The 18763-nt window shown below is 54.4% G+C and overlaps 1 protein-coding gene across 1 annotated transcript in view; it reads right to left on the bottom strand.

Annotated features, from left to right (window-relative positions):
* Positions 1–18763, bottom strand: part of Dpp6 (dipeptidyl peptidase like 6) — a 456045-nt gene that overhangs the window by 137942 nt on the left and 299340 nt on the right. Inside the window, exon 6 of the mRNA XM_042677192.1 lies at positions 755–807. Coding sequence (XP_042533126.1) covers positions 755–807 — 53 coding nt within the window. The remainder of the gene's footprint in view (positions 1–754; positions 808–18763) is intronic.

Raw genomic sequence — 18763 nt, 5'->3', positions numbered from 1 at the left:
GAGGAAAAATAAAAATGAAACGGGAAGTTCTCCCCGCTGGACCTTCCTAGTCTGGCACCTGCTCACTAGGTGTTTGAACCCATAGCTTGGTAAACCTTCACCAGTGCCTTCAGCATCCTGTGGTCCCAGAACACAGCTACTGACAATGCACTGGTAAGTGTGACGGTCGATCTTGTCCACGCCCCTCCTTCCCATGTACAAGCCTGGGCTTCAAACTGGGCATCTTGGAGGGAGCAGATGAGCTCAGCAATACAATCTAAAGTCATGGAAGTGGGCACTGGGACCTTGCTCCTGGGACTAGCCCACACTAAGCCTTTTACAGGGCACTGCTGACACTGCCCCTGGTAGGTCACTCATGGCCATCAGCCCTTGCTGTGTGGTGGATAGAGAAGCCTCCATCGTATAGAGAGGCCTCTATCTCATAGAGAGGCCTCCATTGTACGTGAGGGGTCCAGAGGTCAGCCCACCACGCCTGCGATGGGGCTGTGCCTGGTGATGCTGGGTGGGACAAGGAGGCATGGGGACCTTGTTCTCCAGAGCCTGGAGGGTTCCAGAACCAGAGAGCCGGATTAGAAATGGATGGAGTGGTTCTCCAAGTCCTCTCCCCACCCAGGGTGGTCATGTGAGGATGAGCTGCTGTGGTCCCACTGATGTGGGCCTCCTCTGCCCTGCTTCCTGCCTGCAGGGCTGTGCAACCAGTCACAATTCTCCATTCTGCAGGTTGCTAGCTAAAAGAAAGAAAGAACCATCTTACCAATGCGGAATTTTGCTCAGGACATAAAATCCAGTATAGGAGTGTCGATATATCTGAAACAGAATGAAAGCAAAGTATAGTCAGAGGCTGCAACAAGGATGTCTTTCCACATTACTGAGTCTGGACAAACAATCACTGAGCCCAAAGTGGTCCTGACCACCCAGGCCTGTACTGACTCAGGGTGGCAATTTGCGTATCTTGTTGTTTTTATGATTTCCATCATTTGCAGTGGTTTCCAGCGCAGCTGGAGGCTCGACGTCATCTCCACAGCTACCTGGCTTGTGATCAAATTAGGACCACAGATTTCCAGTGTAACTAAATACAGCATGGAGTAACAAGGACCCACAGTCACTGGGGTCCATCACTCCAACCCTGGTTCTGCTCAAGTTCCTGCAAAGTAAGGCCTGTGGGGCTCTGGAATCCTCTCCGTACAATCTGAGGGCAGCACTGGAGCTGCGGAGTGTCTGTCCTGAACCTCTGCCCCAAGAGGCGAGTCAGAGTAGGAGGCCTTCAAAACAGAGGAGTGTTTCCCAACTGCTGGAGCCCCTAAACCTCAGATCTGTCTCTCTTGACCTCTTGAGGCAGGAGATTGGTCCCTGTTCCATAAATTTAATAACATTTTAGGGATACCCCAAGAGAAGGAGAACCACAGTCAGGAAATGTTAGAGCTTTTTGTATAGAGGACTCCATCCATGTGGGCTTGGGTGGGGGATGGGAGCCCCTATTTCACCCCACTCCCTCTGCTGGGGGGACTCCTCAGAGCTGGTGTCCTGCGTGGGTGTCCAGGGACTGGCACATAAAACTCATTCTAAAGATGACAGATGAGGGGAGGGCAGACGTGTAACACGCAGCATGTGCTGAACACGGGATGCATGGTGGCTCTTTGTTGGGACAGGAGCCTGGAGAGGAAAACAGAGGTCTGCCCACCAGGTGACCTGTGGAGAGGGGACCTGTGGAGAGGATCATGTGCTGGGGAGCATGTGGAGGGGAGCACATGTGGAGAGGAGCACATGGGAGCACATGGAAGGGAGCTCATGCAGGGGACCATGTGCAGGGGAGCACTGGAAAGTAGCACCTGCAGGGGAGTGTGTGGAGGGGAGCACATGAAGGGGACCACATTGAGGAGAGCACATGCAGGGGAGCACATGGAGGGAGCACATGGAGGGAGCACGTGGAGGGAGCGTGTGGAGGAGAGCACATAGAGGGAGCGTGTGGAGGAGAGCACATAGAGGGAGCGTGTGGAGGAGAGCACATAGAGGGAGCGTGTGGAGGAGAGCACATAGAGGGAGCACGTGGAGGAGAGCACATAGAGGGAGCGTGTGGAGGAGAGCACATAGAGGGAGCGTGTGGAGGAGAGCACATAGAGGGAGCGTGTGGAGGGAGCACATAGAGGGAGCACGTGGAGGAGAGCACATAGAGGGAGCGTGTGGAGGAGAGCACATAGAGGGAGCACGTGGAGGAGAGCACATAGAGGGAGCATGTGGAGGAGAGCACATAGAGGGAGCGTGTGGAGGAGAGCACATAGAGGGAGCGTGTGGAGGAGAGCACATAGAGGGAGCGTGTGGAGGAGAGCACATAGAGGGAGCGTGTGGAGGAGAGCACATAGAGGGAGCGTGTGGAGGAGAGCACATAGAGGGAGCGTGTGGAGGGAGCACATAGAGGGAGCACGTGGAGGAGAGCACATAGAGGGAGCGTGTGGAGGAGAGCACATAGAGGGAGCACGTGGAGGAGAGCACATAGAGGGAGCATGTGGAGGAGAGCACATAGAGGGAGCGTGTGGAGGAGAGCACATAGAGGGAGCATGTGGAGGAGAGCACATAGAGGGAGCGTGTGGAGGAGAGCACATAGAGGGAGCGTGTGGAGGGAGCACATAGAGGGAGCGTGTGGAGGGAGCACATAGAGGGAGCGTGTGGAGGAGAGCACATAGATGGAGCACGTGGAGGAGAGCACATAGAGGGAGCGTGTGGAGGAGAGCACATAGAGGGAGCGTGTGGAGGAGAGCACATAGAGGGAGCGTGTGGAGGAGAACACATAGAGGGAGCACATGGAGGAGAGCACATAGAGGGAGCGTGTGGAGGAGAACACATAGAGGGAGCACGTGGAGGAGAGCACATAGAGGGAGCACGTGGAGGAGAGCACATAGAGGGAGCGTGTGGAGGAGAGCACATAGAGGGAGCACGTGGAGGAGAGCACATAGAGGGAGCGTGTGGAGGAGAGCACATAGAGGGAGCACGTGGAGGAGAGCACATAGAGGGAGCGTGTGGAGGAGAACACATAGAGGGAGCACGTGGAGGAGAGCACATAGAGGGAGCACGTGGAGGAGAGCACATAGAGGGAGCGTGTGGAGGAGAGCACATAGAGGGAGCACGTGGAGTAGAGCACATAGAGGGAGCACGTGGAGGAGAGCACATAGAGGGAGCACGTGGAGGAGAGCACATAGAGGGAGCGTGTGGAGGAGAGCACATAGAGGGAGCACGTGGAGTAGAGCACATAGAGGGAGCGTGTGGAGGAGAGCACATAGAGGGAGCACGTGGAGGAGAGCACATAGAGGGAGCACGTGGAGGGAGCACATAGAGGGAGCACGTGGAGGAGAGCACATAGAGGGAGCGTGTGGAGGAGAGCACATAGAGGGAGCACGTGGAGGGAGCACATAGAGGGAGCACGTGGAGGAGAGCACATAGAGGGAGCACGTGGAGGAGAGCACATAGAGGGAGCGTGTGGAGGAGAGCACATAGAGGGAGCGTGTGGAGGAGAGCACACAGAGGGAGCGTGTGGAGGAGAGCACATAGAGGGAGCACATGGAGGAGAGCACATAGAGGGAGCGTGTGGAGGAGAGCACATAGAGGGAGCACGTGGAGGAGAGCACATAGAGGGAGCGTGTGGAGGAGAGCACATAGAGGGAGCACGTGGAGGAGAGCACATAGAGGGAGCGTGTGGAGGAGAGCACACAGAGGGAGCGTGTGGAGGAGAGCACATAGAGGGAGCACATGGAGGAGAGCACATAGAGGGAGCGTGTGGAGGAGAACACATAGAGGGAGCACGTGGAGGAGAGCACATAGAGGGAGCGTGTGGAGGAGAGCACATAGAGGGAGCACGTGGAGGAGAGCACATAGAGGGAGCATGTGGAGGAGAGCACATAGAGGGAGCACATGGAGGAGAGCACATAGAGAGAGCGTGTGGAGGAGAGCACCTAGAGGGAGCACATGGAGGTTACCATGTGTAGGTTGCCACTTGGAGAGGAGCACGTGGAGGTTAACACGTGGAGGGGAGCGTGTGGAGGGGAGTAGGAGGGGGCATGTGGAGGTTAACACGTGGAGGGGAGCGTGTGGAGGGGAGTAGGAGGGAGCATGTGGAGGTTAACACGTGGAGGGGGGCGTGTGGAGGGGAGTAGGAGGAGGGAGCACCTGGAGGTTAACACGTGGAGGGGAGCGTGTGGAGGGGAGTAGGAGGGAGCACGTGGAGGTTAACACGTGGAGGGGAGCGTGTGGAGGGGAGTAGGAGGAGGGAGCACCTGGAGATTAACACGTGGAGGGGAGCCTGTGGAGGGGAGTAGGAGGGAGCACGTGGAGGTTAACACGTGGAGGGGAGCGTGTGGAGGGGAGTAGGAGGAGGGAGCACCTGGAGGTTAACACGTGGAGGGGAGCGTGTGGAGGGGAGTAGGAGGGGGCACGTGGAGGTTAACACGTGGAGGGGAGAGTGTGGAGGGGAGTAGGAGGAGGGAGCACCTGGAGATTAACACGTGGAGGGGAGCGTGTGGAGGGGAGTAGGAGGAGGGGGCACGTGGAGGTTAACACGTGGAGGTTAACACATGGAGGGGAGTAGGAGGAGGCACGTGGAGGTTAACACGTGGAGGGGAGCGTGTGGAGGGGAGTAGGAGGGGGCACGTGGATGTTAACCCGTGGAGGGAGCGTGTGGAGGGGAGTAGGAGGAGGGGGCACGTGGAGGTTAACACGTGGAGGGGAGCGTGTGGAGGGAAGCACACGGAGGGGAGCCCGTGGAGGTTAACACGTGGAGGGGAGCACACGGAGAGGAGCACGTGGAGGTTAACACGTGGAAGGATCACTTGGCAAGGGGCCAGCAGTCAGCAAGGACAGCTGGCCGTGTGCCACAGCCTCCTAGGGACACAGGAGTCACGTCTTCTGATGGCTGTGGCCTTGTCAACAACTGACGGCGGCCTCGTGGGGGCCCTGCACCAGCGTCCTTGGCTACATGCCACCTGAGCTCTGGAGCCCGTGACCACGTACAATAATGCTGAGTGGGAGGACCACACACAGAGAAAGCCGGTGCTATTAAATAAGACATGCATAAATCCCTTCCGAGATCGTGAGCTCACTACCTGGGAGCTGCCAGCAACTTCTAAGACCAACAGATGAGCACGCTTCTTGTCAAGACCATGTCAGGGCCAAAGCAAGAAGCCGAGGCAGGACCACGCCAGGCCGGAGCACCAGACAGGAGTTGTGAACTGGCCAGAGGACCTACTATGGCCCTCAGACCACTCTGGCGAAGCTGCTAGGGGAAGCAGAGCAGCTGGCATGTGTGGAGTACTGAAGTAAGGAGGTCGGGTCTGGCGGAGCTATCCTGGCCACATGGTGGATGGTAGGGTCTGGCATCTTGCCTTCCCGCTGGGGGAGGGAAACGCCACCACCTCCCAGGGGATGGGCGGGCCGGGATCCCTGGAGACAGGGGCGGGCTCGTGGCTGGTAGGTTACTGAGTCTGTCAGTCCAGTGTCTGGGACTGGGAATTTCCGGTGGACCTGCCCCCTGCGCTGACCCTAGTGAGGACAGATCAGCACAGGCCTCATTACACCATGCCACGTGTCTCCATGTCCTGTGTCCTGTCTCCTGGCTCGTCTCGGATCATCATGGTGTCCCCGTTCAGCTCTCCATCGGAGCTGAGTTGGTTTGTTGGTTTTTTGTTCTTTCCTCTCTGGCCTTTCCTAAAAGGTGTATTTGGGGGCTGCAGGCCTTTGTAACAACGGGTTGCCTACAGCCAGCTAACTGTATAATAAAGACTCCAATGCTCTAATCATACAGAATGTGGCTTCTGGGATGATTCACCTTACAACAGTACAAGCTGCACCCTAGGCCCCGGGCCAGCCTTCACCAACATGAACCCACTGGGCCTCCAGGAGGGAAATGTAGTAATTCCACTTTTGAATCTGAAGGGATTTAAGCCAAGCCCAAGTGGGGAGTTGCCCTGAGTTTGTCTCTTTCTAAACTCGAACTCAGAAATTGCAGGAAGTCAGAGTGTATCACAGAGCTCTCAGATTACACATCTGAGTTGACTGTTGTCAACTAAAAAATCCAGGATAGCATCAGATGGAATGAAATACAAAACATTTTACATATTACCATTCAAAACATGGTTGGAAATCTTGGTTTAAATCTGATTGCTTTAATCTTTCTAAAAACCACAACTTAAACTTTCCTAGGCCATTTATTCACCTAAGACATGCCTTCATATTGCTCCTTAAATATGCCCTGAACCAAAAGACAGCCAGCAAGCCCTGTGAGGGCCATGGTGAGTAGACAAACTCTCCATTTTCCACTGTACTGTTGGGCAAAAGTAAAGCACACATGCACGGGAACTATCATAAAATATCTGGAAATCGGTGTCATCAACTAGAAAGACTCCGGCAAGAGCTGAATGATGAGGAAGTGGAGGCAGATCAAGTGAGGGACAGATGGGGAACGCAGCTTCCAGAGGAAAGGGCCCACGCCATGGGAAGTCTTGAGAATGAGGACGGATGGCTGGGGCGGCAATTAAAATCAAAGAGAGGAGACTGGCTCCTGCTTCCTCCAGCTCACAGCCAGAGGGACGGACCGGGAAGCAGGCATGAGAACGTTAGTGGACCGCTTCAGAAAAAGCGCTCAGGAACGGCTGCAACAAGGATAAGGCAGCCTCTTTCTCTTTCCCTCTCCCTCCCCTCCCCTCTCCTCATCTCTGCCCCAGCTGTCTGGGCCATTAGATCACTGTGCTGAGACAGTTACCCCAGGGGACATATCTGGCAAATGGATTCCTTTGACCACAGCAGTGTTTATCAAGAAGAAAAAGCAGCTGTCTTGAAGGGTTCTGCTGAAACCCATCTTTCATTTCAAGGACGCTCAGGGAAAACACACGCATGTCACGATGACCCAGGTGTAGCAAACAGCCCGCACTTGCTATTTCTTGGTTCAATTTGATAATGTCAAAACCATTAACACAAGAAGGACTGAAAGTGCCAGGTGCCCACAGCAGAGCAGAACGGGTTTCTAAGAAGATTCAAGCCATATCCTGTTTTAATCCCCTTACCCTCGAACTTCCAACGCTCCAATGCGGGCCTCCAGTTTGGGCGGGTACCACCTTTTCTGAGCTTTGCTCGAACTAACAAATTTCCTAATGTCTACAACAGAACCCAAAGGCCGGGCAGAGGGCTTCTCCTCTTTCGAAGACCTCCCTGACCCCTTGCTGGTTCTAACCACAGAACTAAGGGTGTCAAGAATGTACTCAGAAGAGCTAGAAAGCTCCCACCTGAGTACCCTCCCCTCCAGAGAGCTGAGAGGGCTCTGTGTCCTGGAGGATTGTGGCCCCGGGCCACAGTGCCCCTGTTGTATGGTCACTCTCCTGTGTCTCCTTAGAGCAGGCTTGGTATTTCATGATGAGAAAAAGCAGAGTCTTGAGGGGCGGCTGCACTGCCCGCCGTTTCCCTGAGGGAGGCCATTTTGTGCCACCTCATTGCGTGAGTTACTGGATTTCCTCTTGTTTTTGATCTTGGAGAATGAACACATGGAAGCTCACAACCCAATCCACCATTTAAATATGAGAAAAGAATTTTAACAAACTGAATTCTAATGTGCCACACAGAAACCGTCAGTTCTGGCCTCCAATAATTCAACAAAACTGGTGAAGGTTTGGATGGCATCTTATTGCTGCTCCGGCCCTCCCAGCTTCCCCTCTGCTCAGGGCTCCCTTCCTGCCCCTGCTGTGACTCACACTCGCCCCTTCTCCAGACGCCACTGGGGCTCCCTGACTCCACCCCCACTGCGTCCTCTTCCCTATGAAGGCAACCGCTACTCTAGACATGGCAAGTCAGCTCCACACAGTACCTCCACGTCAGTACCACACCAGGACCCTGTCAGTACCTCCACGTCAGTACCACGCCAGGACCCTGTCAGTACCTCCACGTCAGTACCACGCCAGGACCCTGTCAGTACCTCCACGTCAGTACCACGCCAGGACCCTGTCAGTACCTCCACGTCAGTACCACGCCAGGACCCTGTCAGTACCTCCACGTCAGTACCATGCCAGTACTGTCAGTACCTCCACATCAGCACCACGCCAGTACTGTCAGTACCTCCACGTCAGTACCACGCCAGTACTGTCAGTACCTCCACGTCAGTACCACGCCAGGACCCTGTCAGTACCTCCACGTCAGTACCACGCCAGTACTCTGTCAGTACCTCCACGTCAGTACCACGCCAGGACCCTGTCAGTACCTCCACGTCAGTACCACCCCAGGACCCTGTCAGTACCTCCACGTCAGTACCACACCAGCACTCTGTCAGTACCACGCCAGTACTGTCAGTACCTCCACATCAGCACCACGTCAGGACCCTGTCAGTACCTCCACGTCAGTACCACGCCAGTACCCTGTCAGTACCTCCACGTCAGTACCACGCCAGGACCCTGTCAGTAACTCCACGTCAGTACCACGCCAGCACTCTGTCAGTACCACGCCAGGACCCTGTCAGTACCTCCACGTCAGTACCACGCCAGGACCCTGTCAGTACCTCCATGTCAGTACCACGCCAGGACCCTGTCAGTACCTCCACGTCAGTACCACGCCAGCACTCTGTCAGTACCACGCCAGGACCCTGTCAGTACCTCCACGTCAGTACCACACCAGGACCCTGTCAGTACCTCCACGTCAGTACCATGCCAGGACCCTGTCAGTACCTCCACGTCAGTACCACGCCAGTACTGTCAGTACCTCCACGTCAGTACCACGCCAGTACTGTCAGTACCTCCACGTCAGTACCACGCCAGTACTGTCAGTACCTCCATGTCAGTACCACGCCAGTACTGTCAGTACCTCCATGCCAGTACCACGCCAGTACTGTCAGTACCTCCATGTCAGTACCATGCAAGTACCCTGTCAGTACCTCCATGTCAGTACCATGGCAGTACTCTGTCAGTACCTCCATGTCAGTACCACGCAAGTACTCTGTCAGCACCTCCATGTCAGTATCATGCCAGTACCATGCCAGTACCTCCACGTCAGTACCACGCCAGGACCCTGTCAGTACCTCCACGTCAGTACCACGCCAGTACTGTCAGTATCTCCATGTCAGTACCACACCAGCACTCTGTCAGTACCACGCCAGTACTGTCAGTACCTCCATGTCAGTACCACGCCAGTACCATGCCAGTACCTCCACACCAATACCATGCCAGTACCCTATCAGTACCTCCACATCAGTACCATGCCAGTACCATCAGTACCTCCATGTTAGTACCATGTAAGTACCCTGTCAGTACCTCCACGTCGGCACCCTGTCAGTACCTCCATGTCAGTACCACGCCAGGACCCTGTCAGTACTTCCATGTCAGTACCATGCCAGTACCCTGTCAGTACCTCCATGTCAGTACCATGCCAATACCGTCAGTACCTCCACGTCAGTCCCATGTCAATACCTCCATATCAGTATCTCCACATCAGCACCAGTCAGTACCATGTCAGCACCACGTCAGTACCTCCACATCAGCACCATATCTGTATCCTGTCGGTACCACGGCAGTACCTCTACATCAGCACCACATCAGTACCTCCATGTCAGTCCCAAGCCAGTACCTTCATGTCAGTACTATATCAGTACTTCCACATCAGCACCTCCATGTCAGTCCCATGTCAGTATCTCATGTCAGCACCACATCAGTACCTCCCTGTCAGTACCTCCATGTCAATCCCACATCAGTACTGTGTCAGTACCCTGTCAGTACCTCCAATGTCAGGGCCACATCAGTACATCCACGTCAGTACCACGTCAGAGTGGTCAACTAAGGCAGGATTATCTCTGTCCCTCTCACTTTCCTGTCAACACCCTCCCCTTCCATACACACAACTGAAGTCAGATGCACTGCTGAGCAGCCTTTCTTCCCCCTCCCGTGTGCTCTGGCTTTCACTGGGCCCTGACCCAGAGATACAATACCCTGTACACACTTCTCTTTTCCTGCCTGCATTCTGCCCTCTCTCGGTGGAGAAGGGTGCTGGAGCTGAGTGATGTGAATGAATGAGCCCAGCCCAGGAAACTTCCTCATCTCTAAGTAGGAGGTTAGAGCCTAGGGCTCCCATCTCCACACTCTCCACACTCACTTTGTGTCCTTTTCATAAAGTGAGGTCTCTTGTCCTGACCCACAAGGAAAGACTTCCTGGAGGATCCATCCCACATAAGGAGATGAAAGGTAAGATGGCACAACATCAACATGCTTAATTCATAAGACAGAAAAGGAGTATGTGGCCAAAACACAGTATGAGCAGCATGCTCTTTGTGTCTTCCTGGGCTCTGGTCTGGACATGATTTCATGTACTTGCAAAGGCTCACGTGCTGGAAGGGTGGCTTCCGAGGGTGGGGGACTGACAGGCGGGTCATTGAAGGATTAAGGGAGTTTGCACCCACCCTGGTTGGTTCCCACACTTCCCACCACTGCAGTGCCATACAGTAGGAGACCTCCACCAGAGCTTGGCAGGGGCCGCTAGGCCCTGGACCTGCTAATCATGTGATAACCCAATATAACCTAATAATCCAATAACTCAATATAACCTAATAACTCAATATAACCTAATAACTCAATATAACCTAATAACCCAGTAATCTAATAAGCCTCTTTACACAGGACTCAGCCTCAACACGTTGTTATAGCAACAGAGAACTATTGAAACCCTAGACACACACCCTCCTCTCGCCTGGATGAGGGGCTTACAATGTTGTCGCAGCCTGGCCAAGGGTTGACATACAGTGACACACCGTTACCAGACTCCAAAATCAAAGGCAAGGAACAAATCCTCAGGATTTAGACTTTGGGAATAATTGGCCCTCCCCAAATCCTCTTAAATTGAAGAGCCTGGTGATTTATTTCTTCTTGGACCTGTAGCTTCTGCAAGTGTGTATCCTGCACTTAGTGCATCTATTGATGCATGTTTTCTGTCTGTCTGCCCCCCATGCCACACCTGTCCCAACGCATGAATATTGTATGAATATAAAAACACAAACTTTGCAAGTGCCCATTCTTTTGTGACAGACCTATTCATTCAAAGCAAGGCCTGAGGCGCTTTCATTCATTCGCCATGTCCCTCTCCCATATTCTTGTTAGTGGTAAGTGACCATGAGGGCATGCGCCTTAAATACCTGTCATCTATTTCAGAGGAGACATGCAGCTGTGATTCCAATGCTGTTTGCAAAGACCCACTCCCACCATGGCTGACAGGAAACCTCTTCTCTTCCCGTCCGAGGTGGGGCATTGAGGTTCCAGTAGCAGCGCCGCCCTGGTTTCAGAGTCTTCTAGAAACAAGTGAAGCCAGCTAATATCTGCAAGGGAGAAACCCGAAGTCGTCTATCCAGGAGAGGCCCTCTGCAGTGAGCCATGAGGACCTGGCTGGTGGGCCAGCCTTCCGCCCCCCCCCAGGCCGGCCATGGGGCGCTGAGCAAATTCCCTTCCACCGCTCAGCTGTTCTCCTTTCCTGTTCTCCCAGGCCATTCTGGGGATTCATTTCTCACTTTCTCTGAAACACATTTCTTTCTTTGTTGTGTGGCTCCTTGTTTTCTTGTCTGTATTCTCTGTCTGTGGGGTCAGCCATACCCAGAGGCAAGATACAGAGGAAACCTCCCTACATGTGTCAGTCTGAGTCTTCAGAATTTATAATACATCTTTCTCTCTTCTCTTCTTTCTCTTCTCCCTCCCTCCTTCCCTCATTTCCTTCCTCCCCCCTCTTTCATACTGGGGATTGAACTTAGGGACTCAAGGTTGTTCAGTTCTTTGCTCACAACAGGTACTCTACCACTTAAGCCATGCTTTCAGACCTGCTTTTTGCTGGTTATTCTAAAGATGGAGTCTCATGGGCTTTTCTTCTTGATCTAGCTCTGAACCTGGACCCTTTATATCTGTAGCCTCCTGCTAGGATTACAAGAAGAGCTACCAGCACCCAGCTTACAACACACGTTTCTACATTCCTTCATATGAGCATCACAATTTTTCTTATCCTTGTATGTTCCTGGCTTACCCCTTTAACTTAAGAGCCTGAAGCTCAGAGGCTGAGATGCAAACCGATTTGTTCAGGGTCAAGCGATGGTGAAGAAAGAGATCAGGGACTCAACACCTTACCACGTGGAGATGAAAACTTTTGCCACCGTGGTGGTTTCTCCCTTTCTAGCCCACTTTCCTGTACCAGCCACAACTGGGGAGCGGGTAAGGGGCTTGTATTGAAGCTGCAATGAACTCATCTTCAGAAAGGGTCAGCAGGGAATGGCCCTGAGTCCAGACAGATTGGAGACGGAGGGCTGGAAGGACAGATGGAGGCAGAGAGAGGAGGGTCTTGGAGCAGCCCTTGAGCCTTATCATTTAAGGTTGTGCTCCACACTGGAACACAGCTCCTCCTTTAGCTTTTTGGGTGGCTCATTGGAGATAATATTCTCATGGATTTTCCTGCCCATTGACTTTCAAGCCCTGATCCTCAGATCTCAGCCTCTTGAGTAGCTAGGATTATAGTCATGAGCCATTGGAGCCTGGCTTCTCCTTTCCTCTTGTTGTACTGTGATGTTCTCTTACTTCAAAGTCCACCTAGAAGTCTATTTTTCTTTCTAGAACTTTCTCCCTTCAGAACCAGCATGAACCCAGTCTCTCCTCTTCACTTCCGTTTCCTAAATACTTCAAGGTGGTGGATGTGAATGTATCCTGTACATCCGGTATGGTTTCTTTGAGTGTGATGGAATTTAGTCAGGATGGATGGCAGTGGTGGCAGCGAGGCATTGAGGAGGGGTGGGCAGCCTGGATGTCAAAGTTCTGGGGGCTCCACCCCTCCCTCCTCTGTGCTCTGCAAGAGTGAGGTGCAGGCAGGAGGAGGGACAGGGGGAGGGGCATTCAATGGTTTCTGTAATTGGGTCAAATGCCCTTTTCTTCTTCTTGACCAAAATGAATACCTGGGCCTGGACGACGCAGGCTCCTTCTGTTCTAAGCATGAGGTAAGGAGTTTTTATGGGCAAGGAAGACTGCTGGAAAGCAGTCAGGGCCCATGAGGCTGATTGTTAAGGAAACGTGCACGAGGCTCCTCTGCAAATGTCACAGGTCCTGCCCTGTGTCCAGGGACCACGGGAGAGGAGACGGGAGCCTTTGGCTTGGCAAGCAGGAGGGCCTCTGCCCACTGCCTGGCAGCAGAGGGACTAGGCTCTACAACAGCAGGAGTGGAAAGGCTGGAGGTGGCACAAGTATGAGGCCCATGGCTGTGGAGAGGTGTGCGTGGTGGTGATTCCGGAATGGACGGTGCTCAGGGAATGACCGCTTTGTTCCCGTTCTCCACTCTGAGGGTGAGAAGCTGAGGCTGCAGTAGATGAATGAGACACCTCACCTTCAAAGAGCTTGAGCACAACAAAGGGCGCGCCTGCAACCTTGCCCCTGTGCCTGGTGCGTGCTTTTGAAGCGGTGCCTGTGCCTGGCTTGGAGAGATCGGCTGGCTCCTGCAACCCACACGCCTCCACCGTCACCACGGAGCTCTTTCCAGGCATGTGCCACCGTCTGTGAGCTTCCTGGATGAGGTCCCCCCCTGGATGAGGGTGTCCCTGGCTGAGGGGCCCCCTCAGAAGGCTGGGACTGCAGATTCTCGCAGGCGCAGGATCCGGCCCGTTCTCTGGTTGAGACTCTTGTGGCTCCTCACCTCCCTTCAGGCTCTTTCCAGATGGCAGACCACGTGCTCGGCGGAGTCCGGATATCACTGCTCATGAAGTTGTTCTCAACGCTCTCTCAGAGACAAGGCAGATCTGCCGAACAGCAGAGCTGGGACCGCCACCGTCTTGCCATCTGGCTCCTGGACTTGGGTCCAGGATTAAGTGCCTGGGGTATGGCTGCTCTGTCCAACCCTTCCATGCCTATGCAGAGCGGCCATGCAGAGGCTGGCACGCAGAAGGTGCTGGCTTCCCATGGATCGACTCCCAGTGCAGCCCAGCGCTTCCTTCCTCCAGAGATGAGGGGAGGGAGCTCAGAGCCTTGCTCTTCTAGGCCCAGGGCCCATCCCCCCTCACTGATACTGGTGGCATCCATGGCCCAAGGAGGACACATGATGGTGTTTTTATTTTGTGCAGGTACTGGGACTTGAACCCAGGCTCTGAGCACTGTCCCTGAGCTGTTTTGGTGAAGGCTAGTGCTCTACCACTTGACCTACACCTCCACTTCTGGCTTTTCACCTCCACATCTGGCTGTTTTTGGTGTGTAAATGGAGATAAAAATCTCAAGGACTTTCCTCCCCAGGCTGGCTTTGAACTGCATGCGATCCTCAGTTCCTGTGTGGTTAGGATTACAGGCGTGACTCACCGGTGCCTGGCTATGATTTGTTTTTGAAGGTGCGTATCTTAAGGTTCTGAACTCACAGCTTTCTAAGTGTAAGGACAACCAGCAGTGGCTGAGACCAGCACACCATTTGAGCAGCACAACCTGATCTTGGAGGAAGGATCCTTATATTTGGCTTCTTGAGGATTATAGAAGTCAGGGTCCCAGAAGGGTGGCTTTCACGCACTGGCTATTACATTACTGACAATGAGCGATGCATCGCCGTTCAGGAGAGCACGTGCTCCGCTCTCCTCCTCCTAACCTGGCCAGCCGGCCCAAAGAGTGGGCGACAGGCTCGGACATGTCTGATGTAAGGACAGTGCTGGGCCAGGAACGTGGATAGATCTACATATTGCCAACACCTATCAGGCAGGACCCGCCCATGTGTCCCTCCCTTCCCACAGGTCCCCACACTACCCCTAGGGGCCTGAGAGAGCTAACGGAATGAGCAGCATTCGCTTGCCCTTCCTGCCCTAAGCCTCTCACTAGGTGGCTTTCATCACTCACCTGAGCGGGTGTCAGGGTCCTGACTCGGAGCTCTCTGGTGTGGACTGGCAAGGGTCTGCGCTGCCCCACCCCACCCCTGACCATGGACTGAGGGCCCCTCCTGTTGCATGAAGCTATGGGTAGGGGAGTCTGGGAGCAGAGGGGATGAGGGTGGGCTGGGGAAGGAGGGGGGCTGGCTCACTGTGGGCGCTGTGGCCTCTGGCCAGCTCCTCCTCCACGGGAGCACTCGGGGGTCCCCGCCCCCACCCCAGGGTACACATGGGTGCGTGGGTGAGTCCAGAGGGAGGAGCTTTCACTGTGTGCCATTTGATGCAGTGCTGTAACCCGCCTTCCCTTCTGCTCTGCTCTCTCTTCCCATAGGTCAGCAAGGCGTGCTTTCAGCCAGGGGAGCTCTCCTGGATCAACAAACCCAATGCTGAGTCCAAAGACAGCACACTGACTGTGACCCTATCGGCTGGGGCTCCCTGAAGTCAAGAGACAGAAGAGGCCTGGAGCCCTCTGTGGGGACCAGACTAGCCTGCCACCCTTCAGTGGTCCAGCCCTGTCTGTGCCCTGCAGTGGCTGCTGACTGCGATCTTGCCATGCCCTGGGGGGGGGGGGCGGGTAGAGGCACCAGCAGTGAGCTCAGGCTGGGAGCTGGGCTCCAGGGGGCTCACCTGGGGCCCTGAGCCGTCAGTGATGCCCTGCGTTCCCTGGCAGAGCTGTGCTCCCTGACTTGGGCTGCTGGGCTTGGTCTTCAGGCCCACAGCCAGGGCCTTTGGCGGGAGGCAGGGCCCGAGGCAAGAGGCAGGGCCCGAGGGTGGGAGGCCGGCTTGGCTTGGCAGCTGTGGCCGCTGGCGCGGCCTGGGGCTGGTATATTTAGAAATGCTGCTGAGACAGCAGGCCCTTCATCCGACACTTTCACTCCCAGCATGCAGCAGGGCGCACGCTGCTGTCCACGGAGCTGTTCACCCTTTGTCCCCATGTCTCCCTCCAGACTGCTAATTATCTCCTTATTCTTTTTTTCCCCCTGAGAGAGGCCACCAAGAAATAATGACAATCAATGTCTGTCTGATCAAGATCGTTACTGGCACCATAATGATCCTGACCTTTGTCGTGGCGCACCACAACTAGCAGGACTGCAGTCGCCGCACTGGTGGCTGTTTTCTTCTTGGTCTTCATGGCCACCATCTTCCTCACCACCACCACCAGCACCATCATCGCCATCACTGCCACTGATCACCACGGTAGGGGTTAAACCCGTGATACGGCCCGGCCTTGACTCAGCTCCTTTCCCGTGATACGGCCCGGCCTTGACTCGGCTCTCTTCCTGTGATACAGCTCAGCTTTGACTTGGCTCCCTTCCTGGGCCAGGAATGTGATTAAGACACTGGCCCAGGGCCTGTGGAGGCGCCTCTGCCACACTCCCCCTCCCTGCTCCGGCCTCTGCCCTGCTCTGGGGGCTCCTTGTGGGGGGGACTGCCCATCACCAGTCCATGACCTCCGCCAACAGCACGCACAGACGCTCAAAGGAAGGCCAGGAGAGTCACATCTTTGCTTTCCTTTTTGCTCTCTGGTCTAAGCGTGTGCCCTGCCCTGTGGAACCCTAGGACCCGGTGTCCACACTTCTTGTGCACATGTGGTGGGCTGCAGCCAGCACTTCTGCTGAAGGCGTGACACTGGCCACCCAGGGCGTCTTCCCTCAGCCCACTGGTCAGCCGGAAACATAGGTGAACAGCAGGGACCCTGCCTTGTAAGTGAGGGAAGAGACCCTCCTGAGCTTAGCTCTTCCATTTCCAAGGTACACACAGTTGGGAACTACTTTTGCTCAGAATAAGTTTAAGTGTCGGGACACTGAGAGGTTCTGAAGATACACTAGACAGTGATGTCCAAGCTTACATGAGAACTAACACCATGAAAAGAAGCTCCAGAAAAGACAAGGGTGTAGACTGAGCAGAGTAGCACACACCTACAGTCCCAGCTGTTGAGGAGGTAGAGGAAGGAGGATCAGAGTTTGAGACTAACCTAGGTGTCTTCAGCACAAGAAGGATCTTGTCTGAAAGACAAACTCAAAGGACTGGGGATGTGGCTGAAGGCTCTGGGTTTGAACTAAGATTCTGCAAGACGTATTTTTTTAAACAAAGCAATGATAATGATCTGATGCTCAGTCAGTGATGATAGGTTTGGGGATCTAGGTTGGTTTTATTCATCTCCACCCGTACCCTTCCTTGGAGTTTGAAGGTCATCTGTGCTGTGCTGAGAGGGATGGGCTACTCTGACAGACCATGACAAGCTCAGGTGTAGCAGCTGCGCCTCGATTGTCTTACTTTAACAAAACGATGAAACCCAAGAGCAAATCATGGCTGTGGCAACCCTCGTCTGGCCGGGGAGGGTTTAGGAAACGTGGCTGCTCCCCTCTCCTCCCTGGGCACCCAGGGGAAGATCCGAGGGTTGTGTTGGCTGCTATTTACGTGTCGAAGGACAATGCAGCAAGTCATTCACTAATTTACCAAACCCGTTACTCAGACCACGAGTTCAGACATTGCTTGAGGTCAGGCCGTGCTGACCCAGCTTCTGTTGATGTGTTCTGGGACCCACATCCAGCCAAGCCTTGGATGTGAGCTGGCAGAATGTCCTGGGGTCTGTGAAGGTCACTGGGTAGCGATGGTGAATTGGTCTGTAGCAGCTGTATGACTGTGCTGAGCATGTGACCACACAGCCTCAACGACAACCCAATAAAGCGGTAGCTCTGGTCCCAGCACCCACAGTCACAGACGGGTGGTGGCCTTCCCATCTGGGCAATGTCGGCCGTCCCATTGCTCGTAAAATTCCAGGGGAACGCCTCTAGCAGGAGGCGGTGAAATGAGAGAGGCCAGGGAAGCTCCTTCTGAAAGCAGGCTTAAACTGGTGAAGTCGGAACTGCCCAGCCGCAGGAGGGGGTCATGGACGAGGCTGGACTGCGTGGCCCCAGCTCTAGGCGATGAGAGGCGGCAGAGCTCCCTTCCAGAGAGGCTGCGCTGGACTGTGACCAGGACCCCTGCCGGGTTCCCTTCAGTCTCAAAGTTCCATTTCTAGGAATCAGAGAATACGCTACAATCTTCCTGCTGTGGAAGGTAACAATGCTTAGAAGACACCTAGTTGGAACACATACCATGTATAATTCTCATAGGAGAAATGCTGGGCTGGTGTGCACAAGCCCCAAAGCTGGTCAGAACATCCTACTGACCCCCCTCCATCCCCCACCAATGCTGGCCTCGCCACCATCCACAAACCCTAGATGAGCCCTCGGGGCCTTGGCCAGAGAGCACGTGGCACCAGGCTCCCTTGCCCAGGTGGTTCTCCACATCGAGGTGCTGTTTTGACTGGTAAGCAACTCAAGAGAATCCTCCATCATGGCTCTCTCTATCTGCGTCCCTCCCAGGGAGCAGTGCCTCAGAATTCCCATGCACGAATGCCAGGAGGGTTCAACTAGCTCCACACGAGGAGACACTGAGATCATCCCCCTTTCCCCCCAGTCATGGGGCCTCAACTCTGGACCTGGGTGCTGTCCCTCAGCTCTTCAGCCCAAGGCAAGTGCTCTACCACTTGAGCCACAGCACCATTTCTGGCTTTTTCTGCTTATGTGGTGCTGAGGAATCAAACCCAGGGCTTCATGCATGCGAGGCAAGCACTCTACCACTGAGCTACCTTCCCAGCCCGCCGTGAGATCATTTTAATGTTGTAATTAAATTTGGCTTTAACTTAGGAATGTGTAAGTCATTAATTACACAAAAGCCGTGGTTGTTTGGGTTCATGAGAACAGCTAGCTCTCCTATGTGGCTGACTGGCTTTGTAAGTGTGAGCAGGCACTTCCTTGGATGAGTTAGGGGCAGGCTACTTAAGATGACAAGAAAGGTCTCAGTAATGAGAACTCTGAATGGGGGCTTCTGTGGAGGCCCTGGGAAGCCATT

Source organism: Dipodomys spectabilis, unplaced genomic scaffold (genome assembly GCF_019054845.1).
Source record: "Dipodomys spectabilis isolate Male_0828 unplaced genomic scaffold, ASM1905484v1 ptg000034l, whole genome shotgun sequence".
In the NCBI taxonomy this organism is placed as follows: domain Eukaryota; kingdom Metazoa; phylum Chordata; class Mammalia; order Rodentia; family Heteromyidae; genus Dipodomys; species Dipodomys spectabilis.
Note: the sequence above shows the minus strand (reverse complement) of the source record. Positions and strands in the feature narration are given on the sequence as shown.